Consider the following 24,626-nt stretch of genomic DNA (forward strand, 5'->3'; position numbering starts at 1 on the left):
TATACCCGATGCCGCCCTCAAGAGGCGAACGAGCGAGCTATCCCCATAAAAGGCCGTACGGTGATGGCTCTAGAGAGGAGGGTCTCATAACCCACGCAGTGTCTCGTTCCCTTCGTACTCTCGGTCGCCGACTTATTCGTCCCGTCTTCAATAATCCTCCCATATCTCCTTGCGGTACGCCTCGGTCAACCGCTCGTCGGGACCGTACTTCTCCTGCCAGCCCACAAAGCCGCGATCCAGGATGTATACCGTCTGCGGCGGTTGCTGTGTCTCGCCGCCCTCCGTCTCTTTATTCTTGTTGTCGACGTCCTTCGCAGCCTCCTTCTCGCGCATGTACCGCAGCGCCGCCGAGGGCCCGCGCTGCTGCGACAGGGCGCAGTGGAACACGACCGTCTCCTTGCCCTCGAGCTTGCGCAGCAGCGTCGGCATCATGGCGTCGAGGGAGCGCGAGGGGAAGTTGAGGGAGCCCTGGATGTGGCCGCCGATGTAGTCTGTGGTGGTGCCCAATGCGTATTCTGGTTAGCCAACTGGGAGGAGGATAATTCCAAGTAAATGGAGAGAGGAAGGAAGAGAGAGAGAGAGAGGGTCGGTAAACATGGTGCAGCTGCTCAGAGGTCCATACCATCATCTCTCACGTCCACAACCGCGAGCTTGGATGTGTCGCTGTTCAGACCCGCCGCCTGGACCGCCAGCATCATGTCTGCCAGCTGCGTAGCCTGCATCCGCTTCAAGCTGCTTAAGGTTACCAGCGACATCGTGCAGGGAGAGGTCTGGCGGAATAGAGGGCGAACGCAAGAAAGAATGCCGGAAATAAATTTAGGTGTAAGGGGAGGGAGAACTTGGTAGGACCCAACCCAACAAGGAAGAGCAGCGACCGCCAACCTGGATGCCAGAAGTTGCATGTACGTAAGTGGTTGCCAACCCCGCGATGGATCTGTTACATGCATAAAAGCGCCAAGTTGCATAAGCATGCGTCTTCAACATACGAAACTCCAGAGGTCGGTGCAAGTTTCACGACGGACAGTTGGAAGAAAAAGCAATGTGGCTAACGAACAAGAGGTCTACTTCAAACAATGCTGTATTGCCTTATAATCCTATTTGGCTCCAAAACGCCGGGTATTGAATGCGTGTAGTACAGTGACAGAAAACCATACAAAGGTGGTGTTGCTCATTCCATTTCGTTTAAGGCCACATGCCATCGAACATGAACAGCCAGTCCTCCCAATACTGATCGAAGCGTCCCACCATGTAACTGTATCCATCTCCGTCTGTGCCTGGCCTGTAGGGTCGGTAGTAAATGCCGCCCGTCTTGAGATGCCGCTTGAGAGTCATGTAGACCGAAAAGCTGCTGGGCATGGGCCCCACAAAGTAGGTGCTTCCTAGCAGGGCAATGAAATCAACCAGACCCTGCTGGTCCCAGGTGAGTGAGTCAAGTTCCTCAAGGTCTCTGTCCGTCAACAGCTCCCGCTTGGTAACTACGCGCACGCCAGCCTTCTCTGCAGCTTCACCGGCAAACTTCTTCGCCTCCGTGCTGTTACCCGTCGCCAGATAGGCCGCTTTGAAACCTCGCTCAATGGCCTTGTTCAGGTACGCCGGAGCTTGCGTGTCGTATACCGGCCAGAAGCTCATCGCGTCCGATTCGGTTCGTAGATGGGCACCCAGGAACTCTCCCGACCGCGCGCCCTGGCTCCTTGCGAAGCCGTGCATGTTCTTCAGCACCACCTTGCCCAAGCGCAAGAGCTGTTTATTGAACTTGAGGATATGACCGAAAGTGGCAGCAAACTCGGGGCCATCCTTGTACACTTGCCAATCCCACAAAACTCCCCATTTGAAACGAATGAGACGAGGCGTTTCCTTCGTAGGTGGTATTCCAAAGGTCTCGTTTTTCAGCCATCCCCGGAAGGTTTGGCCGAAGCGATCCGTGTGCCGGTTCTGGTCCTTCCAATCACAGCCTCCACGGTTTCCAAAGTCCTTTGGCGAGATCTCCTGGATAGCGGGCTGGCCATCGGGGCCCTTCATGTAGTGCGGAATGTCGGTCACGTTGCCATAGAGCATGATCTGTGGGCAGTAGGTCTTCCATGCATTCTTGAAATGATCTTCATCGAACATGTAGGAGAGCGGAAGATAGTCGGTAAAGAGGTTCTCTAGATCTTCTGCAGAACGTTGACGAATCTTGGGCATGACCAACGAGGTCGCGCCGGCTTCGACGGCGTATCGCAGACATGTTTGGATGTAGTTGCGGATGTTGCCAATGCCACCCGAGTTGTTGTCGCAGATGAAGACCAGACCCTCGACATATGTCGCCTCGTCGCAAATGCGCCGCAATGGCCAGCCGACGAAAGGGGCCTCGGGATCGGACAGGTCGACCGTGTTCGGGGCGGGTGGGTGTAGAACGCCGGCGGCGGGAGCGTGGCCGTAGCCGCTAGTTGCCGACCATTCGAAGGGGCTTGGCTGGAGGCGCCAGCTCCAAACGGCGATGAGGAGTAGTATGGCACAGGCGGGGAGCAAAAGGTTGCGTCGAGACATCGAAGCCACGAGCTGTTGTGGTAGTAGCCGATGAGCAACGTGCATGGTAGTATATAGAAGCTCTTGAAAGCGAGAGTCCGTCCGCCCCCAATCCGTCGGATTAGGAGAGGAGAGAGAGAAGAGAGCGAGAGGCTCACCCTCCCTTATCTTAAGTTCTTGGGGGATTCGCGCAAGGTCGTCTGCGTGGAATGTGCCGGGTGTGATGACGAGTGCTGGAGGACGCGGAAAAGCGGCAGGGCGCCAATGGTGGATCTCTCTGATGAAACGAGGCTCTCTAGACCAACCCTCAGGGAGGTGGCATGGACGTTCGCGCAATGGGGCGATCGATACAAGCGTGCTAACGTCGCGGCCTTCTTTGGCGTGTCCCTTGCAGCTAAATCGGGAATATGTATGGTACACTTCGTCAATCGTTAGAGGGCGGCAAAACAAGAGCGCGAGCAAACATAGGAAACAAAAGGGCGGGTGTGCTGCTGGGTAGGTATGCGAGGATACAAGTGAATGTATAAATGCCGGGAGTGGTTGGGCCAAGGGAGGGAAATAAGCTAATTTAGCATGCGCGGCCTTTAGAATGGCGGGTGTTAGGCGACTCATCAGCGGTACCTCCTGCAACGTTCCTACTGTAAATTCGATTGTCTTGGGAGTCAGCGGCACTAGAGGCATTCAGCGTTGACTCGCTTTTCGGGACACGACACCAGCGGACAACATAGCGACCTTGGCACACAGACACTCCTCTCTCTCCCCTTGCCATTCGATCCCTTAACCCGGTTCGGGTGCTACTACGTCGCTGCTGTTGGGTCTCCCAATCGACTGGGCGCATTCTATGTACTCCGTAATCCTTGGCGGTCAGCTGCTGGACGCCGCCTCTTTCTCCAGTCAGGCCTGGTCCCCATGGTGAGTTAGCGAGTTAGGTAGGTCCAAAAATAATCTATCAATTCAATTCTCCCAGCATGGCCCTCGTCACCGTTTGCTCTCATTGTACACATGGCTTGTTCAATCGGACCTCACCTCTACGAGACTCGGCAATAAAGTCGACGTCGACTTTTGCTATGAAGGGGTCCAATGTTTTGCTGGCCTTTAATACACGTTTGCGACATCTTGGCATCCGAAGAAATAAAACAACGCCCCCGTATACTATCGCATTTCAAGAGGATAGTTACCCAACCCTCAGGTCGGCTGGCTACCTCCACTATTGCTAATAGTCATTTCTGCATTTCTTCTCTTTTCTTGTCGAATGCCAGCTGCCTGCCTCCATTCCTTCCTCCAAACCCTCCCCGCAAGGGAGATCTTTCCTTTGCAACGAACCCCCTGGCCTCGCCTGTACTGCCTGGTTGTCTGGGCTCCTTCCTTCCCTCCCGCTGCGGGGACGCAGAGAGATCCCTGAGATAAACGCCATGGAGGATCGGCGGGCGCCACGCTGTGCCACCAGTGGTTACCAGCAACCAAAGCTCTGGAATGCCGATTTTCCGTGTTTGCTATATCGACACGCATACGTGCTACAGGTATTGGACATCAAGACATGTCTATCAATGCACAATCTCACGTTTTAGAACCTAGCCAATTCCACCACGAGATTCCCGAATAGTATCACGTGGGAGTTCAAGGTTAATCGGCGACGGTTACCTACTCCAAGACCCTTAATTTTTACGTTGTACCCATCCGGTTGTTTGGTAGCTCGTTCCGTCTGGAATGGTTTGCAACTACCCAGTTGGAAGGATTCGGGAACCAATCGCGTTGGGCTTGGGGCTTTCTGTCAAGGAAAGAATAAACGTTCAACGCCCGCCTTGCAACGGGAGTCTTGGCGTCCGTCTGTCGATGAACGGTTCCCTTTCTCTTTCGTTGGCACGAACCCATATATTGTCGTAGGTTGGGAAAACTCCACGTTGGCGTCCTGGCGAAATCGCCCTAGGCTGCTAGGCTTATTAGTCTGACGCGCTGTTCGTATTGACATATGACAAGGTGAATGAACCAGCGCCAAGGTGGCTCAAGTCCCTCCTGTCACTTCAACATGGCGGAACTGCTGTCAACAATAAGCCCTAACCTCCTAGCCTCAATCCCTCCGCGGTGCAATCCGTATGCGCACTATGCAGAGGTCCCGAACGACCCGAGGATCATCGCACAGGGGCAAAGGACATCGAACCTAGGCAGTAGTTGTTGGTTTGTGCCACAATAAATGCCACCAGCGGCTGAGACAGGAAAATAATGTGAGTGTGTAACAGTAATCATTGAGTTACCTACCTGCGCAGACGAAGTATACAGAGCCTTATCGTCCTGCTTGCCAGATCCCGTTTGATTCCGCCGACTCCTGCCTGCATACGTCACAGGCCACCACCATCAGCTGATTCTTCCATGTTCAATTCTCTTCGCGCAATCTCTTGCAGGTTGGTTTTCGGCTTACTAGGCTCATTCTCGATAGCGAAATTAAGTCCATGTACATCTATTTATATATCTTGCTAGATACCTCCTAGACTAGGTCAAGTACTAAGTCCGGAGAGTTGCGCTTGATGATAGCTCCGGAGGGCCCCGCATTTCCGGAAAGCCGCACGGGATGACGAATCGGCCATGGCCACGGTCACATTAGGCTTTTACCCTGTGCCAGCCGCTGTTCCAATTGGCAAATTGCCCCTTTTCATATTGATTGGACAAACACACATGCAAACTGAGCTCCTAAGCCTCAGCCATCTAGAGGCCATTCTTATACTATCTGCTGTTGTTACGGCTAAGGTATCACATCAAACACACGACAGAGGATGGCGTGGGATTTAGTATGCATGGAACTTATCATCTTTCAATTTCAAAAGATATAAGGTTGGGAAACACGACATCTCCTTCCAGCCACGTAAACACGTTAGACTATGGCTTGTTTACTCTTAATACTTGATTAGAAGGCAATACCCAAATTTCACCTGTAAGAAAGAAATCTTCCTGAAACAGTATTTCGCTTTTTCCAGGATAGCATACTGGGAACACAAAATCTACTTATTCACACACGAAACAAAGCTGCAGCATGTAGGGGACTGTGAAAAAGTATCTTGATCTGGGACCGCCGGTTGATGTAATGAAATAAAATATGATGCCAGAGGAGATATGGTAACCAAGTTCCACTCTGTGGGCTCTGCATCTGCTACTTATGCCTACTACTTGTTTGCTTTACAGTTAGTGACACATCCTCTAAGCCCGTGCCCTAACTTCCTCCTTCTCCGTGAGGGTGAAATCACTCGGCCTTTTCTGGTGTGCAAGGTGCCTCCTTTCAAGACCATCCCTAGGCTCGGTGCCTATCCATGCTCTCGTATCCGAAGGACCTTGTCTTGAAAGTATGTCCTCAGACGCAGACTGTTCATAAATCCCAGTGTTTCCCACAAGTAGGCCGTGACAAGCCGGAATAGGTGCTGGCCAGACCTACTATCGGATAGCATGGACCAAGCCCCTGGAGCTGTCAAGTGATCGGCAGGTACAGGCTTACGGAGGGGAAAACAATTCAGGATGGTTGTGATTTGTCTGTTTGGCGAGGTTAACTGGCAGCTGAGCTGTTGATCATATGCACCACAGAAGTCCAGATCTTCACCCGGGCTGCGCCGGAACCCCCAAGCCAACTTGCTACCCCTTTGGGAGCAGGCCTTTATCTCTAGCGTTTACTCTAAAAGGAGATCGTGCCTTTTCCCTTCTAAATCGGGAATATTAACATATAAAAGGCGGCAAACTTTACTGATGAAAAGCAATCATGAAAAAGACCGGGAGGTCATAATAATCACCAAGTAGTAGAGTATTCGAGTTAATTACTGGTGGTGATAAGATCCCAACCGCTGACTCTTACAATTCGACCAGTTCATATGAACCAAGAAGAAGAAGCAGGACAGGAAAGTTACGTGTATGGTCCCGGCATCTCCTGCCCGTTGTTTGTCCGGTTCCGTCACGCCGCGGTCCTGCGATGCGGTTTCCTATATCGACGTTAGTGCCATGCTATCGGCCCTATGCATAGCAGTAATCCCAGCCTTGACAGCCAACCCAGTCCATCACTTGGCACCCCGGAACCGATACCGCCACGTTGACTTCCGTCGGCGTTGTCAAGCAGGCGCCGCATGCCTCCCGCACGGGCATGCAAGATGCCTCGATGTGTGCGTGCCAATGTTTCCGCCAAGAAACCTGCCCAGCGCGCATGGGAAAGACTGTAATCAAACCAAAAGGTCCATGGGCGGGCGACAGACGAATCACAGGCGCAGACCCCATCAAAACGGCTCCAAGTCGACGTGTTTCTTTTAATATCGAGTGAGCCTCCGGGATTGGTGGACGACTGAGCCGCTGATGCCAACCTGGACCGGGGTGGTTTGGCCCACAACTGGCGGCGGTCCAGTGTCCGTACTTCCTAATCGGGACGCCCACGCAGGTCCGGATTGGGCGAGCCCTTCCGCATGTTTCTTGTGGGAAGGGGCAGCGCCCGTTTGTGGGCTTTGTTTCTCTTTGGGGGAGGAAAGGGATTCGGGCCATGAGCCGAACGCTACTCATCTTTGGTAACGAACATGTCAAGCATGCCGGGATGCGCAGGCAGATGGAAGCGCGTGCGTGACGTGGGATCACGGCCCATTCCTCGATCTGGATGGGTTATCTGCCTCTGCGGGAAATAGGGTGCTTCTCGGTATATCGTTCGATATATAATGACCCTCCCTCGCCCGTGTCCTTCAGGTTTGACTCTTCCCTGGTTGTCCGTCTCTACTGTCCGCTTCTCATCCCCTTGCTCGCAGCCAGTCAGCCGTCCATCATCCATCCGCTAGACCACTGTCCTTCCTTATTACACTTTATCAAGTTCCAATCATCGACTTAGTCAAGATGAAGGGCATCCTGACCGCAGCGGCGCTCTCGCTGGCCGCCACCGAGGTGTCGGGCCACTACATCTTCCAGCAGCTCGACATCGGCGGCACCAAGGGGTCCGTCTACCAGTACATCCGCAAGAACAGCAACGGCAACTCGCCCGTGACCGACCTGGCCTCCAACGACCTGCGCTGCAACGTGGGCGCCACGGGGGCCGGCACCGCCACCGTCGACGTCAAGGCCGGCGACTCCTTCACCTTCACGCTCGACACGCCGGTGTACCACCAGGGTCCCACTTCCATGTAAGTTCCTTTCCTTTCTTTCATTCTTTCTTTGGGTGTGAAATAAAAGGGGGCGATGTGAAAAAGCTGGCTGACACCCTTGGGTAAACTAGCTACATGTCCAAGGCCCCCGGCTCGGCGGCCGACTACGATGGCAGCGGCGGCTGGTTCAAGATCAAGGACTGGGGCGCAACCTTCAGCGGCGGCCAGGCCTCGTGGAAGCTCGACGGCTCCTACACCTTCAACATCCCGTCCTGCATCCCCAACGGCGAGTACCTCCTACGCATCTCGCAGCTGGGCATCCACAACCCCTGGCCCGCGGGCATTCCTCAGGTAAGCACCTCCTAGCTCCTTCCGCTTCTCATCCAGACGACAGCCAAAGAGGACTGACTGACACTTTTCTTCTTCTCCCAGTTCTACACCAGCTGCGCCCAAATCAAAGTCTCCGGCGGCGGCAGCGCCTCCCCCGGCCCCACCGTCAGCATCCCCGGCGCCTTCAAGGACACGGACCCGGGCTACACGGCCAACATCTACAACGGCCTCACGAGCTACACGGTGCCCGGCCCCTCGGTCTTCACCTGCAGCGGCGGCGGCGGCGGCGGTTCCAACCCGCAGCAGCCCGCCCCGGCGCCCACGACGACGCTGAGGACCTCGACCACCGCCGGCAACCCGGGCCCGACCAACAACCCCGGCAACGGCGGCGGCGGCTGCTCCGTGGCCAAGTACGGCCAGTGCGGCGGCAACGGCTACAGCGGCTGCACCGCCTGCGCCAGCGGCAGCACTTGCTCTGCTACCAACGAGTACTGTAAGTCGTCCTGCGCGAAGCGGCCTCCCTGCTTTTCGTCTTCGTATTGCACCGTTAGCTGACTAGAAATACGGCAGACTCTCAATGCATTTAAAGGCGCCATGGGCCGCCGATACTTTTCTAGGGGTTTTCCGGACGAGGACTGAAGCGACATAGTGCATACCAGCAGCTCGCCAGGAAACGACCTTCTGTATATAGCTTCACATATCTGGCTTGATTCATTGGGCGGACGGCTGGCATGATGACGAGAATTACACTACATTCACATACTAAAGACCAATGGCGTGGACCGAAAAGGAGGTGACAGTGCTTAATACCTACTTAGTATGTACAGGTATTGTACCAGCCTAGCTCAGCCTAGGCTAACCATCATCGCCAACACCACCTACAGTTGTCAATAAGCGACTTATGATCATGCAGTAGTTGATTATGTCAATGGTGCCCAGCAGGAATGAGTGAAGACAGTACACGGTCAGGGATCAGTCCGTACTACTTGTATTACAAGAACATTCAAGAAGCAGGGACCGCGCAATCACAAGACTTACCGATACTGTGGACATCAGGTGAACAGGTGTACTCTTCATGGAGTAAATTGGAAGGCAATAGCCATCAGACGAAGTCCACTCATTTCGAGTCGTTCTGTTCATATATGCATAACTAAATATGTAGGTATCATCTGCGCGGAATAGTAAAAAGTAGGGTTGTGCTTGCATCCATGGGCACGTGCAAGCTTCGTAATTATAAAAGCGATGTGCAAGACTGCCTTGCCGCATCTCCCCTCTATCTCGAAGGATTTTGGTTACGTGTGCACAGAGCAAATATGGTAACATCGAGCGAGAATCTCCTCTTCGACCCCATCGACCTCAATCTCACTAGGCCTTGCCGATCCACCCCGAATTGATGAAGAAGTCGAAGATCCGGCCGCCCTTCTGCGAGTCCAGCCGGCATATCTCCTTGACCTGCTTCTTCTTGAGTGTGCCGTTGCCCTTGAGCGCCTCCTTGAGGACCTGCTCCTTGATCATCAGATACGGCTTCGGCTGCAGCCGCGACACTTTGCAGAGCTCGGCCTCTTCGGGCGTAAGGAGGTGCAGGTCCGGCGCGTTGTCCTGGCTGAGGTTAAGGGGTTGCACACCCGAGATGGGCTGTGAGATGAACTTCTGCCGCGTATTCGCCGCAGGACCGGTGCCGTTGGTAATCACGCCGTTGGGAGCGCCGTTGGCGGCACCATGTCCGTTGGTTGTTGGCTTCGCTTCGAGATTAGTGCCATCCATAGCGTTGTGTGGAGTGGCACCGGTCGTGGCCGGTCGATAAGGTAACTCGGGTGCGATCAAGAGAGCCGCACCACTCGGAGGTTCTGGTTGCGTGTTCTGCTTGGATCGTTGGGCGGTTGCCAAGCGCTCGCGGTCCATTGAGCCCATAGGAATCGCTTTCTGTATCCTGGTAGCCTTGTCCTGCTCATACTTCTCCCCGCTGCGGAGATCACCAATCTTCAGGTTCCGCCATTCTTGTAGTTGGGCTATGGCCTGACGCAGGTTCAACTCGTCCACCAAGCCCTGGCAGAAACTCTCAAAGTCGTCATGGTTCATCATCCTCGCGAAAGGTTTCGCCTTGTTGAGTAGGTCCTTCTCTTCTTTCGTCCTCTTCTTCTCCAGCTTGCTGTTCTCCCTATAATCCAAGAGATTGTGTTCGAAAACCACCTTCTTCCTATCCACACGCTGTGTTAACCGTGCGTTGTATATGTCCATGACGGTGAGCTTAAGTTCCATCTCTGGTTCCAGCTCGCCGGTTCGGGGATTGATGCCATCACCGGGATCGAACTGCATGAGCTGCACTGCCTCTTCAGCCTCGTTGGCATGCTCTGTCTCGAACTCCAAACGACCGGGCATGTAGCCTTGGATTTCGTGACATGAAGGTACACTGGCGGTGGGCTTCGTCTTGGGTGCCATGGCCGGGGCGTTCTTCTGAGCTTCCCTTCGCTCTTCAATGCGCCTCTTCTTACGGGCCTGGAACTCCTCGCGCGAGACCTCCTGCGCCAGCTCCATATCGGAGGGGCGGCATCGCTTCGGCAGGGGGAAGCATGGGGACTCGACATAGGTCTTGATGTAGTGGTCGCGTACTTCGTCCTTATTCCGGTAGCCACCAATATGATCAGCAATGTCGGCCCAAGATCCTAACCCGTAGATTTCGCATCCTTCTAACAGTAGAAGCTCTTCATCGGCACCCCAGTCTGAATCAAATATCGGTATGGAGTTTTGTTCGATGACCTTGAAGGGATGTGTGGCTGGCTGATGGGAGCCGCTCGAGGAGCCGCTCGAGAAGCATTGTACGCAGAGATCGTATTCGTTGCAAGCGCTGTGGGCGCATCTTATTCGAACCTGTGAAACAATAATGAGCACGGATTAATCACCAAGGCGATAGTCAAAAGAGCTATAGGTGCATCCGGCAGGGCATGTGGGGAGGGACGGCCATGGCGGTTGAGGTGGCAGCGGCCGGAAACCGGCTGACACATCGAACGGGGGAGCCACATTGAGCCGACAAGGCCGCAGCAACAATCCGAAAAGCGGCAGGCAACGCGACCAGTAACGAAGAAAAAGAGACGGGGCAACAAGAACAACAACAACAACATGACGACTTACGGTTGAAGTTATGTCTGCCGAGCACGCATCGCAAACGTATTTCACACCTCCTTCACCACCCCCTCGTGGCCGTCTTCTTGCGAATAACACCCATCTTGTTTCGTGTAACTTGGTACCACCGAGCTCAAGGCCAGCTTGGTGCCCAGCAGAGTCAAAGCGCGAATTACCGACGCACAGCGGGCGGAGCAGCACTCAATTAATATTCGTCGGATAGTGCTCAATTTGGCGAGTGTATTGATATGCGTAGGTTGATGGATCGACGGGAGTAGGGTTGTTGTTTTGATGGACAGTGGTTGCGATGATGTCGTTCGAGCGCCCTTCGTGCTTGCGCCAGGCTACAATGGCCAGGGGGTGTTGGGTGGTGTAATTGAATCAATTCATTACTAACCCGAAAGTGCGACACGCGCTAAAACGAATTGTTGGTTTTGTCTGGTCCGAGCGTCTGGTTTCCCCCAGACTTTCCACAATCCAGCACTGATCCAGATGCCTTCGATTGACGAGACTCTGAACTAATAAGATGAGCACCAAACCGTCATACAATTATGTACATTACTTAGGTGCTGCAGAAGCCTGCGTGCCACTCAAATAAACGGTTACAAGCATAACAATCGGCCAACTCCTTTTCAGACGGTATCACACCTTGACGACTAGATTAAGCTGGTTCTTTGGGTTAGTCCAGTTCAGTGGACTTTGAGCCGCATGCACGTGACTCATGAGCTTGCTTGGTGGGGGTGGTCACTTCGGTTTAAAAATCTCCGAATAGCTCAGAGCTATCGCTATGGGATGGACGGACTGTTAGTTGGGATGTAATGAGTTTCGAATTGCAACAACAGTAAGTAGAAATTACGAGAACCGGATGCCGCTTATCATCGGATTTCAAATCCAGGTACTCAAAATTACTTGTAGCTGATATGTGGATTTAATTGTCCTCCTGAAGGACAAAAATTACCAGATACGATTACCTACATCTGCTGTATAAAAAATGGATTTCAAGCAAATCCTCTCCGAGAGCCTCAACAAGCCCTCCATCATCCCACCGGGCTATGTTCTCGGTTCTTGCTTCCTGGGCCTGGGCATAATGGGGATCATATCGCCCGCGCAGGCCGAGCTCGCCTTCCCAGTACGACGGGACGAGGAGAAGGACGAGGAGGAACCCAGCAACGTACACCCGGCTGCGCGCGGATTGACCATCACGCGCGTCCTCAGAGCGCACCTCTACTCCAAGGCCGGCCGTGATCTGGTTTTCGGTCTTTCCTTCTTTGCGCTGCAGTACCAGGGCAGCATGCGCGCTGTCGTGGCGCTCGAGGGCCTCGTTACGATAGTGGGGTTCGTCGACGGGTTCGCCGTGTGGAAGTACGGCGCCGAGGATGCGAAGCCGCTGGCTTGGAGCTATTGGACATGGAGCTTAAGTATTCTCGCGATTGCGGGCGCCAGACTCTATTTTCTGCCATCGAGTCAGTAGTAGCGACGACTACTTGTGGGATCTTCGATGATGTCCATGGACAATGCCACGGCTAGGAATAGACCAGCTCAGGGATAGCGATGCTGAACTTCAGAGACAGAATCACGGACTTTCCAGCCATTTTGAGTCGCTTAGATCTAGTTCAAATCCAGCCAATGTATCCAAGTGATAGAGGCCATCCAGAATATGACCAGAAAGTCGAACCAGGAGCCGAGAAACATGATCACGTGGGTACCAGAACAGGGACCAAACATCCGACGCGACTATTGCGTCATGATCGACATCAACGCATATATGTATAACACACCTTGTTTGGTTGTTTGGGTTGATGATTTATGTGTTCTTCTCTGGGATCCCTTATCCTGGAGGAGACAACCGTGTGAGCAAATATTGCCACAACCTACATAAAGTCAAACCACGAGGCCAATCACGACTTCTTTCATTTCCAATCCGTGAAACCTCAAAATAGTCATCGAAAGAACTATTGAGTTTCTTCAAAATGGTGCAGGAACAGATGGCTCGCCAATCAAGCCCTATGCTTAGCGACGCGGAACAACAATTGTGCTTCGTGGAGGACGGTGATAGAATCCGAGAGCGCCTTGTGTCCGCGGTGAAGCAAGACCGGGATGATGAAGACGAGATCCAAAACCTTGCTTTGAGCTTGAGCAAATTCCACAAAGCGACACATAGCCTCATCAAGTGCCTGCAGGGTGACATTCAGCGGCTCAAGCAGGACAATGCCGATTTACGATTAGGGTCGCGTCGCTTTACGTGTTTCAGCCGCCTGCCGACCGAGATCCGGACGGCGATCTGGGAACTGGCCGCGGTCGAAACTTACACGCCCAAGATCTTCCAGGCCAACATCAAGCGGGTGATCCGCCCAGACGGAATCCCAGAAGTTTGTGTGCGGTACCCGCGACATAATGTTGCGCAGGCATGCCGAGAATCGCGATACCTCTTACACCCACTCAAGCCTAACGAACATTCCTGGGAGACGATGAGTATAGAGCGCCGCGCCCTGGTCCAGGCCGGGCTGGATTGGTGCTGGAATGATATCGCGGGATGGCAATGGTTCAAGAGTGATCTGGACGGCATCTTGTTTGCCGCGACACTGCTCGATTCCGAGCAGGCGACAGGCAAGGAGTCGCTGAATACCCTCGAGGCCCTCGTGGGCCCCTTGCACCGCATCCTCCTGCCTTGGCGGGAGGACCCAAGCGGTAATGACCTGGGCCTCGGTTCAGGAATCTTTCCCAAGTTTGGCCATCTACAGCACTTGCGGAGCGTCGAATTCGTGATGGCGAGGCGCAAGCTCAAGCGGAGTGTGTGCGCACGATGGCCAATCCTGCCCTTCGCTGTGGATGTCAACGACAAGGTCGCTGTGAGGGAAACCCTTGCCGCCCTGGGCCCCGATGATGCGGAGTGGTTCCGAAGGGATGTACGCTACTTTGCAGAGCCTGGGTATGTGGATGGGACCGGGCCTGCCGACTATTGGGGTATCTTCCACACGTGTATCCGAGAGGACTGGTTGCTGGCGCAGCATGAGATGGACCCGCCTAGCGGTGATGGTCCTCCACCAGTTGTTGAACGTGAGGTCGTGAGTTGGGACCACCCTTGGGTGCAGGAACATCTAAAACGCATCCCGATATTCAAGAGAGTCATTTTGCTAGAATAGCCCAACAAAACAACATTGGCCGAGACGGACCTTGGTATGGTAGGACATGAATTGGTCAGGTGTGTGGTGATCATAGGGTATGACAGACAGGCAGGTATGCATGCGCTCTGGAAGGCATTTAATGCAAGGCATGACAAATCCCGGACAGATGGGAAGCCTTGAATGGTTGAAAATAAATTGATATTCTAGTTGGATAATGATGCATGTAGTTCATTGGTCACTACATGCATATCGTTGCGCCAGCTGTTCCTAGTCGGTGTCCTATTACTGAGAGGTATGTCATCGCTATCAATTCTCCCGAACCGACTGTTCCAAGTTGCGTAGGACGGAAGACCTTCTCGGGTGCACTATACTAGTCATATGAACCTAGGTTAGGTATATTCCAGCGCGTAGTAAATGAAGGCTGTCGATTCTGGAAACTGTCCAATTACATCATACGGATGTTCGTGGGGCTTACTTCCTGTCGCATCGCGATATTTGGACAGTTCTCACCCCACCATCGCATGTGATGGGCAATGCCCCGCGTCTATGCGGGCCCCCGGACCTACAAGATCAGCTTGTTCGCAATCCCCATAGCCTGACAACCAATCTCTACGCCTCTTCCCTAAGAACCAGCCCAATATGCCGGAGACGATCCTCGACGATATTTCGCATCGGCGATATAACCCTCTGAAGGGTTCTTGGCTTCTAGTATCACCTCACCGGACCAAGCGACCATGGCAGTAAGGACGCAACGCTTCGAGCTATTTTATGGTCCTTCCGCAGACTAACCATATAATGCGCGCAAAGAGGCCAACAGGAAGGTCCGAACACTATTGATCTCCCGGAATACGATCCCAAAGTGAGCACCAGCAACATGCAGCTCGAAGTAGCTCCTGCTGACCAACCATAGTGTTACTTGTGCCCCCGAAACTCGCGCGCTTCTGGCGACAGCAACCCCGATTATAGTAACACCTTTGTCTTTGTCAACGACTACAGCGCCGTGAAAGAGCAACAGGCCGACTACGACGCCGAGACCTCCAAGGATGGTATGACAAAGCCTGTCCCTATTTCTCGAGGCTGCAAGGCTAACCGTCCCAGACCTATCATCGCTGCTGCTGCGCGCAGAAGGCGTCAAAGGGCGATGTTACGTCTTGACCTTCTCTCCTAAGCATAACGTGACCCTCCCCGACATGTCCGCTGCCGATATCCTTCCCATCATCGAGACCTGGACCCGCATCTATGCGTCGCACCTCGCCCCTACAAACCCTCTCACCGAGGTGGCCGCCAAGTCCGACCTAGGGGAAGCGCCGGCCGAGACCAAGGTCGTCCCGCCCAAAGACCAGCTCCGCTACATGCAGATCTTCGAGAACAAGGGCGCCGCCATGGGCTGCTCCAACCCGCACCCGCACTGCCAGATCTGGACGACGAGCACGCTCCCCGAGGAGCCCGCGGCCGAGACGGTGCAGATGGCCAAGTACCGCGCCGAGCACGGCGGGCGCCACCTGCTGGCCGACTACGTGAAGCTCGAGATGGAGAAGCAGGAGCGCGTGGTGTGGCAGAACGACGCCTTCCTGGTCGTGTGCCCGTGGTGGGCCGTCTGGCCCTTCGAGGTCATGATCCTGGCCAAGCGCCACGTGCGCGCCCTCATCGACCTCACGGCCGCCGAGCGCCTGCAGTTCGCCGAGGCCGTGCAGGAGGTCACGCGCCGCTACGACAACCTGTTCGAGACCAGCTTCCCCTACAGCTCGGGCATCCACCAGGCGCCGCTCGAGGGCTCCGCCGACGAGGTTGAGAACAGCTACTTCCACATGCACTTCTACCCGCCGCTGCTGCGCTCGGCGACCGTCCGGAAGTTCTTGGTCGGGTACGAGCTCATGGCGGAGCCGCAGAGGGATATCACGCCCGAGCAGGCCGCGGCCAGGCTGCGGGACGACTGCGGCGGCGAGCTGTACCGCAAGAAGATGTGAAGAGAGGCATGGCGAGCCTTGTTCGAGTTCAATTACAAATTACGTTACATGGTATATACTGCACTCATAGGGGCGCAACCCCGCTTGACGATGTCAATTGACAATCCAACCCATTCAACTGGCTACCCAAGTCGCTCAATTTATTGTCCTAGCCATCTATGCGCCAGTGTAGTAGCTCTTCTGCATGACCATCCAGACCGTGCCGGTCGTGGCGAAGAAGAAGGGCATCAGCTGCGGGCCACCCATGTAGTAAGTCTTGTAGACGAAGTACTCGGCGAAGAAGTGGCCGAGGGCGACGAGGTAGGTGGACATGGCCATCATGTAGACGGGCTCGAGGTGGAGGTGGTAGCTGGCGTAGAGGCGGACGATGGCGGAGATGAGGGTGTAGGTGCCGAAGAGGCGGGCGGCCAGGGGCGTGACCTGGTCGACGCTCGCGGCCTTGCCCTTGGCCGGGCCCGCGGTGGTGTCGTAGTCGGCCGCGACGGGCAGCAGCTTGGCGGTCGAGTCCTCCGGGTCGAAGGCCGCGGTCTTGGGCGGCAGGGCCTTGTTGGGCACGAAGCGCCCGTTGTAGAAGCGGCGCGAGAAGTGCAGCGTCATGTAGTTCTGCAGCGAGTTGCCGACGGCGATCAGGGACAGGGTGAACATGTAGTAGGGCAGGTAGCCCTTGTCGCCCGCGGGCAGGTAGGCGGCGATGGCGTCCATTGCTTCAATTGTTATAAGTTGCTTGAGCAATCAATTGGCCGCGAGTACGGACGGAGTTGTTTGGAAGATGTTGGGTCGTTGGTTGCTAGGCGAGTATGCGATAATCGGAGTTGCAATTAAGTAAAGGCCAAATGTTCGGGGACCAGCACCCACTTCGAAGAATCGCTTCAGCTCCGCATCGCCAGACGATCTTCCGATTATTTTATTAGGCCCCCTGGTCTAAGCTTCATCTTGGCTGGTGTTAAGTCCAGTGATTTCCTGCCCCACATGATAACACCCAAGAAGATGCCGAGGATACGTGGCATACAGTCTTTGATACCTACTCCTAGAAATCCATTGTGAATGTGGGATAATTACCTAAAGTAGCAACGAGAAACCTCATTGGTAATGACATACATTGATGGTGGGTGTTAGAAGGATGCTTGGTTGTGGGATAGATGGCGGCGCATGTGGGATACCTACTCGTTGATGATGGAATGGATTATGAGCTGGCTTTATGCTGATAATTGTCGGGTCACTTACTAGGTTACCTACAGACTATGGAGGTCAGAAGAGGACCCTTTTGTTTCTTTATACATGAGATGTATACCCTGCCCAGTCCGATTTTGTTTTGTTTCGTTTTCTCTGATCCAGATGTTTCGAGTTCAGATCAAGACATGATGAAGGTGCTGTGAAAGCTGGTCCCAATGTTCACACGTGTACCCTTGATCCATGTTATAGAGCTATCAACGGTTCAATGCCAGCTTTGAGTTCACTTGATTGATACGCCTAATCTCTCGTACTATTCACTCAGAGACATAGTGATTGCCAGGTGGTCACCGTAATTGAGAAAGTATCCCAAAGGTTATGTGAAGCGCAGAGTGCAATGGAGGACCTACTAGCCCGCCCAGGCGCATGGCAAGAGCGTCAACCAATGAGACAGCAATTTGATTTTCCAATGACGCACAGCTGGGTAGTTCCCGGCCGCGTGGGGTCCACGTCCACAAACTCAACAAATCCCGGCAACTTTTCCATGTGCCATGTCAAAGTATTAGACACCACCACCTTGACATTTTCCTGTCAAACTGAAGGGTCCCCTCCACTCGTCCATCTCTCGTCAGATAGCCTCAATTGGTTGACATAACGAACCCGTCCCATCTCCAGGCGTCGAGTATTCTCAATATGGCCAACATGAACGATGTTCTGAGCGTTGTCCCGCAGTCGATCCTGTTGGGTTTCGCTGGTATTGGTGCTCTATTCCTGGGCTCCAAGGCGTTGAGCTACCTGCAGTTCTTCCTCAATGTTTTTGTCCTCAGCGGCACCAACGTAAGTCGACGACACAATGCCCAATTGAAATGGTCTATTGCGCCCCTTTTTGACCTGTATCTAACTGTTGTCCTCGTTTGCAGTTGCGCAAGTATGGAAAGAAGGGCACCTGGGCCGTTGTCACCGGCGCCTCGGACGGCCTCGGCAAGGAATTCGCCAGCCAGCTTGCAGCTAAGGGCTTCAACCTCGTCCTCGTCTCCCGAACCCAGTCCAAGCTCCAGGACCTCTCCAAGGAGCTCGAGCACAAGTTCACCCACATCCAGACCAAGATCCTGGCCATGGACTTCAGCGGCGACAACGACTCCGACTACGAGCGCCTGACCGAGCTGGTGCGGGATCTCGATGTCGCCATCCTGATCAACAACGTCGGCCAGTCCCACAGCATCCCCACGCCGTTCGTCTTGACCGATAAGAAGGAGTTGCAGGACATCATCACTATCAACTGCATGGGAACCCTGAAGGTCACCCAGATTGTTGCCCCCGGCATGCAGCAGCGCAAGCGCGGTCTCATTCTGACCATGGGCTCCTTCGGTGGCTGGGCGCCCACTCCCTACCTGGCTACTTACTCCGGTTCCAAGGCCTTCCTCCAGCAGTGGTCCTCTTCTCTGGCGGCCGAGCTCAAGTCCAGCAACGTCGATGTCCAGCTCTGCCTCTCTTACCTCGTCACCACTGCCATGTCCAAGGTCCGCCGCACGAGCGCCCTCATCCCTAGTGCCCGCGCCTTTGTCCGCTCTGCCCTGGGCAAGATCGGCACTGGCACCTGGCAGGCCATGCCTGATACCTACACGCCCTTCTGGAGCCACGCCTTGATGGGCTGGGCTGCCGAGACGTTCCTGGGCACAGGCAGCAGGATCCTCCGGTCCTACAACCTGAAGATGCACGTGGACATCCGTAACCGAGCCCTAAAGAAGGCTGCCAGAGAGGCCAGGAAGCAGTAGAGGACCCTCGGATGAGGTTTCGTTTATAAGGAAACCAGTCGAGAGACGGGGAACCTGGCAATGGAATGCGGAGAGGTGTTGTGCACTTCGAAATGCAGCTATTGGTAGTATATACAAGATGCCCAAGGCCTAATTACTAGCTCAACTAATCAATGAATAACCCAATTAACCAATCAGTTAATCAGCCCTTTGAATTGTGCATGTCACAACGTGATTTGCAGGTGTTCATTCCATCTAATTATTCCACCTGATTATTATTATGATTCAAGCCCCAGTGACGTACAATGGTTATTCCAGTAGAATGGAATCAGTGACACTGGAATAGGCCACTGGAGTAGCTGGAAGAGTTCCTGGATAACCGAATAAACATCTGAAGCAGCAGGAGACAACATTAGCTATACAAGAGCTCAAGCTACTATCCAGGTATAAACAATCATCTTTGCCTTGTCTACTCCATACCTATCAATGGAATAATTCAGAGACGGGACTCCTGCTTACCTTAGGTACTTAAGGGAGGCAGGTGTTTATGCTATGTACATGCAGATGCCGATACTGCTGCATCGGGCCTAGCGTGCATTTGTCGCGAGAAGCAGCTGGGAGCTTGTCCGCAGGGCTTTTCTATTGGCAGGAAGCGCGCCCAAGCTTTCGAGAGCTCCAGCCGATCGCCCTAAAAATTTCCAGCCTTCTCATAAAAAGTAAGGTACGAATGAACGCGCGACACGGGCCCGGGCAAAGGATTGAAGGCAGAAAGAATTGAGCGATGCTCCGGCCAAGTCCACATAAACATCGTCACGATTCACAAGCATCTACGTTGCAACACAATTGCATTTTTCCCCCAAGCAACGCGACCCTCCATCTCCAAAGGGAAGCAAACATTTCGACCCCGATTCCTTCATCTGCCAGCACTTGCCCACCTGCACGCGCACGCACTCGCACTCCTGAACCCGACGCCTGCAGCGAGCTCCGACGATTGCCATTGATGCCCTGGTAGTCTGTCGCCGAACCTGGTGCCTCGCCGGCTTCAAGTGGCATTGACTACACCCTTCGTTTTGTCTGCAGGCCGCTGCAGATAAACGGCTATTGTCCTTAAATACCTACCATCTCCATCGTCGTCCTCTTCGAAGCCCGTCATCGAGCGACCCCAGAACAATCCCTTCAACATGCAAGCAACACCAATGCGCCCCATCCCGGGCGCTTTCATGCATACGCCGGCCCTGGCACGGAGATTTGCTGCTCAAAATGACCCTGTTCGGAGACGTCTCTTTGGCGAGGAAGCCGCTGGCCAAACCTTCGACGCGCCCATGCAACAAGAACTCGGTCCTCAAGGACCAGATGAACAGTTACAAGCTGGACAAGCTCTTACGCCCATGGCCAATGGAGTAGCCCAAATCGCGCCGCCACGCCCACCTCAGTCGCCTCTTTCTAAAGCTGCAACATACATCAACACTGCGCTCGCGCAGGACGAAGCTTACCCCGAGCTCGACTCCTACTGTCGACAAGTATCCTCCGAATATGATATGCCCAGTTACGACTCGGCTTGGGCGCCTTTTGCCGAGTCCCAAGTCTACGAGATTCCCCAGCGCGTTTTCGAGCAATACAACACGGCTGAGGTCTCGACCATGATGGGTCTCTTCGGTGAGCTCAACTACGCGTGGGTTACCGTCGATAACAGCCTTTACCTATGGGACTACACCCACCCGAATCCCGAACTCATCGGCTACGAAGATAACCCACACAGTATCACGGCAGTCAAGCTGGTGGCTCCCAAGCCAGGCGTGTTTGTTCAGGAAATTAACTACATGTTGGTGGTCTCGACAGTTCAAGAGATGTTTCTTCTCGGCGTGGCAGCCGACATTCAGCCAAACGGTGCCAGCAGTGTCACTCTGTACCAGACGAAGATGACGCTGCCGCTTCGAGGCACTGAGGCTCGCGTTATCGCCGCGGCTGCCAATGGCCGCATCTTCTACGCGGGCCAATCGGAACCGGATATCTACGAACTTTACTACCAGCAGGAGGAGAAATGGTTCTCCAGTAGGACTGGCAAGATCAACCACTCCTCGCCCGGGTGGACATCAGTCGTGCCTCGTCCTCCATCGGTCATCTGGGGCGGCAAATCACATGAGTACATTGTTGATATAGTGATTGACGACACAAGGAATTTGCTGTACTCCCTCTCCAGCAACTCGACCATCCGCACCTACCACATGGAGGGAGCTGACAGATTGACCAAAGTCATCGAGAAAACCAAGAACGACTGTTTGCGTGACGTTTCTCACATGCTCACCAGTCACTCGCCCTTACTAAGCGATCGAATGGATATTGTTGCCATATCCCCCATTACGTCTACCGAGGACTCCAAGGTGCATCTCATGGCCGTCACTAATACAGGATGCCGCCTTTACCTCAGTGCTACGCGTAATAGATACGTTTCCTCGGGCTCTGCGGCGCAAGCTCCCCAAAGCATGCAGCTCCAGTCAATTAAATTTCCTCCGCCTACACAAAGCCGCCAAGCGCGCCCCCGCGATCCCTACGGCGGACCTAGCGATTACATCGATGTCAGCTCTCGGTCGTTGGCTCTCACTCGCAAGGCTATACGATACGCGCCAGGTTATTTCATCGCATTTGTTCATAAGGAAAACATGGGCGAGAACGACGTGGTGTTTGCGTCGGCTCCGGATACGGGCCGTATCAAGAACACGAGCCACGTACAAAACCTGAGGAATTATGAGCAGGCGAACTGGATAGAAATAAACAGCAAGGCCGAGGACATTGGCCTGATCAGCAAGCCATTTGGCGCGACAGAACAGCCCACGGGATTCGGGAATGAGCTGGCTGTCCAGTTCGATTGTCCTACCAGCGAGTTCGCGATTCTGACCAACACCGGCGTAATAGTTATACGCAGGAGGCGACTAATCGACATCTTCTCTGCATCCATCAGAACGACCGTCGGCGATGAGGGATTGAAGGATCAGTTCAACAAGTTCCAGACCCTATATGGCCGTGTCGAGTCTGTCACGGCGGCATTGGCGGTAGCTTGCGGCCAGGGCTCAGCCGATCAACGTATGGGTGCTGGACGAAGTGCTATTGACCAGACTATTGAGGATCGCGCGAGACAGGCTTTTGTCAACTTTGGTGGCAACCCCATGCTTCCTGAGCAGGATGGCCAAGCGCCTACGGTTGAATCTGTCCGGCCCTCGTCCCGGCACGCGGCTCTCAGCCTGTACCTGAGCCGTCTTATTCGATCGCTATGGAGATCTCCGGTCATCTCTCTTGGGACAGATGCGGCCGGTGCTCTTGCTATCACGTCGACAATCCCCAATACCAAGCTGGCTACCATTCAGGAGCACCTGGAGCGACTCAGGTCATTCCTCGACAACAACAGGGGCCTCATTCAAGGACTTTCTGGACCTTCCGACTTGGCGCGGGCCGGCAGCAGGGCAGAGGAGGTCGCTTTCCAGGGAGAGCACCAAGCTATGCATGCTCTGCAGGTCCTGATGGCAGGCATTTCCGAAGGGATCTCCTTTGTCATTATGCTGTTTGATGAGCGCGTCACGGACATTTACTCCCGCCTGGACGAGACTTCTCGCCAACAACTTCGCGAGCTTACTTTCGAGCGCCTTTTCTCCCAAACTGCCGGGAAGGATCTGGCGAAGGTGCTGGTTAAAGCCATCGTGAATCGAAACATCGAGAGCGGAGCGAATGTGGAGACGGTAGCCGATGCTCTGCGACGGCGTTGCGGCAGCTTCTGTAGCCCAGATGATGTCGTCATCTTCCGCGCGCAGGAGCAACTGCAGCGCGCGTCGGACGCCGCGCTGAACCCCAATACCTCTCGCACCCTTCTTGCCGAGAGTTTGAGGCTGTTCCAGAAGGTCGCAGGAAGTCTCGGCCAGGCGAACCTCGATAACGTCGTTGGTCAGTATATTGACCTGAGATACTACGCCGGCGCCATTCAGCTGTGTTTGACTGTGGCCCAAGAGAAGGACCGCGGAAACACGGCTTTGTCTTGGTTCAATGACAACAAGCCTGCCAACGATCCGAGAGAAAGGACGTTCCTGGAGCGCAAACGCTGCTACGAGCTGATTCAGCATGTTCTCCAGAACCTGGATGCCGCTTCAAGCAGGGAACCCGAGATGGTTGACGGCAAGAGGACATTGATCGCCACCAAACGCGACGAGGCCTATGAGGTGGTGAACAGCGCGCCAGACGAGGTGTTCCACTTCGATTTGTACGACTGGTATGTACAGCAGGGGTGGACCGAGCGCTTGCTCAACGTTGAGTCGCCACACGTGGTCACATTCCTACAACGCCTGGCCGTTAGCGAGTTCCGCCACGCGGAGCTGCTCTGCCGATATTATACAGCGCGGGCCCGCTACTTCGAGGCTGCCAAAGTGCAAGCCGACCTGGCGCAATCTGAATTCCCGATCTCCATCAAGGATCGGCTCAATCTGCTCAGTCTGGCGAAGACCAATGCTAGTGTCATGACCCCTGGTATTAGCCGGCAAGATATGCAGATGCTTCATCACACGGTGACTGAGCTACTCGAAGTGGCCCATATCCAGGACACGCTACTTGAGCGCCTTCAGACGGACCCCCGCATACCTGCTGAGAAGATCCCCGAGATCACCGATCAGCTGGATGGCCCTATTCAAGGCTTGTCTGAAGTAAGTTTCTGCTCCTTGCTCGCTCCTTCACGGTTCCGACGATACTGACTGATGTGCTACAGCTTTTTAATGATTACGCCGACCAAGCCGAATACCACGATCTGGCACTGCTGATATTCCACGCCGCGGACTTCCGCAATGCCACCACCATCTTGCAGACGTGGGGCGCCCTGATCGAGCGGACGCACAATGAGGTCGCAGGCGAGTGGGAAGCCTTCCACGCGGTGCGCAACGCTAGAGGCGCTGTGCCCGAGCCGCCACCTCAACCGTACGAGAAGATCATTGGTGTCATCCGCGAAGTATGCCACCGAGCCTCGAATGATTCGTTCATCTTCCCGGTGCCCCAGCTCCTTCCCGATTTGTGCCGCTACGCCGTGGATAATGCCCAGGATGGCCGCATGAACGCAGATCCCAACTGGCCCATCATGGTGTTCCTGGGGCTTGGAGTTAGTCACGATCTGGTGACACGCTGTCTGGAGCGGATGTTCGAGTCGCAAGAGATCCCCTTCCGGGGAGCCATGCTTTCGCGGGTGGTGGAGTGGATCGTGTATGCCGTCCGCGTGTGGATGAGGGAGCTGGCCCGCACCGGCCGACCGGAACAAAGTCTTCCGGAGTGGGTTTCTGCTTTGGTATCCGAATGCGATGCCTGGATCCGGACCGCACGCGGTAACAACGAGGGTGGTCTGGAGATGCCCGAGCTTGTGCGACAAGTCCGTGACCTGAAGAGGTCGACAGATGGAGCGGTCGGCCTCGGTGGCAGCTTCCGAGGCAGCATGGGCTTCCTATGATACAGATAAAGAAAGCAAAGAGAAAGGGTTGTGGCGAGAGGTGCAACTAGTATACCAGGGCTCAGACAGTGGTGGTACCTGGGGATGAAGAATATCAC

General features: G+C 54.4%; 10 protein-coding genes across 10 annotated transcripts; 6 read left to right on the forward strand and 4 right to left on the reverse strand.

Annotated features, from left to right (window-relative positions):
- Window positions 1-147: 147 nt before the first annotated feature.
- Window positions 148-755, reverse strand: PG997_008080 (uncharacterized protein; the record flags this gene model as incomplete). The annotated part of the gene is made up of 2 exons (XM_066812395.1): window positions 148-491; window positions 623-755. The coding sequence occupies 2 exons, from the start codon at window positions 753-755 to the stop codon at window positions 148-150; spliced, it is 477 nt and encodes a 158-aa protein (XP_066667737.1).
- Window positions 756-1,182: 427 nt separating this feature from the next.
- PG997_008081 (uncharacterized protein) lies at window positions 1,183-2,571 on the reverse strand (the record flags this gene model as incomplete). The annotated part of the gene is made up of 1 exon (XM_066812396.1): window positions 1,183-2,571. One exon carries the CDS (start codon window positions 2,569-2,571, stop codon window positions 1,183-1,185), a length of 1,389 nt encoding a protein of 462 aa, XP_066667738.1.
- A 4,776-nt stretch (window positions 2,572-7,347) lies between these two features.
- Window positions 7,348-8,561, forward strand: PG997_008082 (glycoside hydrolase family 61 protein; the record flags this gene model as incomplete). Its single annotated transcript, XM_066812397.1, has 4 exons — window positions 7,348-7,631; window positions 7,724-7,943; window positions 8,025-8,415; window positions 8,512-8,561. 4 exons carry the CDS (start codon window positions 7,348-7,350, stop codon window positions 8,559-8,561), a joined length of 945 nt encoding a protein of 314 aa, XP_066667739.1.
- Window positions 8,562-9,287: 726 nt separating this feature from the next.
- Window positions 9,288-11,240, reverse strand: PG997_008083 (transcriptional coactivator HFI1/ADA1; the record flags this gene model as incomplete). The annotated part of the gene is made up of 2 exons (XM_066812398.1): window positions 9,288-10,790; window positions 11,052-11,240. The coding sequence occupies 2 exons, from the start codon at window positions 11,238-11,240 to the stop codon at window positions 9,288-9,290; spliced, it is 1,692 nt and encodes a 563-aa protein (XP_066667740.1).
- A 793-nt stretch (window positions 11,241-12,033) lies between these two features.
- Window positions 12,034-12,513, forward strand: PG997_008084 (uncharacterized protein; the record flags this gene model as incomplete). Its single annotated transcript, XM_066812399.1, has 1 exon — window positions 12,034-12,513. One exon carries the CDS (start codon window positions 12,034-12,036, stop codon window positions 12,511-12,513), a length of 480 nt encoding a protein of 159 aa, XP_066667741.1.
- Window positions 12,514-13,012: 499 nt separating this feature from the next.
- Window positions 13,013-14,185, forward strand: PG997_008085 (uncharacterized protein; the record flags this gene model as incomplete). The annotated part of the gene is made up of 1 exon (XM_066812400.1): window positions 13,013-14,185. One exon carries the CDS (start codon window positions 13,013-13,015, stop codon window positions 14,183-14,185), a length of 1,173 nt encoding a protein of 390 aa, XP_066667742.1.
- A 621-nt stretch (window positions 14,186-14,806) lies between these two features.
- On the forward strand, window positions 14,807-16,134 carry PG997_008086 (uncharacterized protein; the record flags this gene model as incomplete). The annotated part of the gene is made up of 4 exons (XM_066812401.1): window positions 14,807-14,907; window positions 14,975-15,026; window positions 15,078-15,213; window positions 15,266-16,134. The coding sequence occupies 4 exons, from the start codon at window positions 14,807-14,809 to the stop codon at window positions 16,132-16,134; spliced, it is 1,158 nt and encodes a 385-aa protein (XP_066667743.1).
- Window positions 16,135-16,290: 156 nt separating this feature from the next.
- On the reverse strand, window positions 16,291-16,836 carry PG997_008087 (uncharacterized protein; the record flags this gene model as incomplete). The annotated part of the gene is made up of 1 exon (XM_066812402.1): window positions 16,291-16,836. One exon carries the CDS (start codon window positions 16,834-16,836, stop codon window positions 16,291-16,293), a length of 546 nt encoding a protein of 181 aa, XP_066667744.1.
- A 1,161-nt stretch (window positions 16,837-17,997) lies between these two features.
- Window positions 17,998-19,079, forward strand: PG997_008088 (uncharacterized protein; the record flags this gene model as incomplete). The annotated part of the gene is made up of 2 exons (XM_066812403.1): window positions 17,998-18,141; window positions 18,225-19,079. The coding sequence occupies 2 exons, from the start codon at window positions 17,998-18,000 to the stop codon at window positions 19,077-19,079; spliced, it is 999 nt and encodes a 332-aa protein (XP_066667745.1).
- Window positions 19,080-20,239: 1,160 nt separating this feature from the next.
- PG997_008089 (uncharacterized protein) lies at window positions 20,240-24,528 on the forward strand (the record flags this gene model as incomplete). The annotated part of the gene is made up of 2 exons (XM_066812404.1): window positions 20,240-23,740; window positions 23,803-24,528. The coding sequence occupies 2 exons, from the start codon at window positions 20,240-20,242 to the stop codon at window positions 24,526-24,528; spliced, it is 4,227 nt and encodes a 1,408-aa protein (XP_066667746.1).
- Window positions 24,529-24,626: the final 98 nt, after the last annotated feature.

The sequence above is a fragment of the Apiospora hydei genome (assembly GCF_038363865.1).
Source record: "Apiospora hydei strain CBS 114990 chromosome Unknown utg000006l_segment0_segment0, whole genome shotgun sequence".
Classification (NCBI taxonomy): domain Eukaryota; kingdom Fungi; phylum Ascomycota; class Sordariomycetes; order Amphisphaeriales; family Apiosporaceae; genus Apiospora; species Apiospora hydei.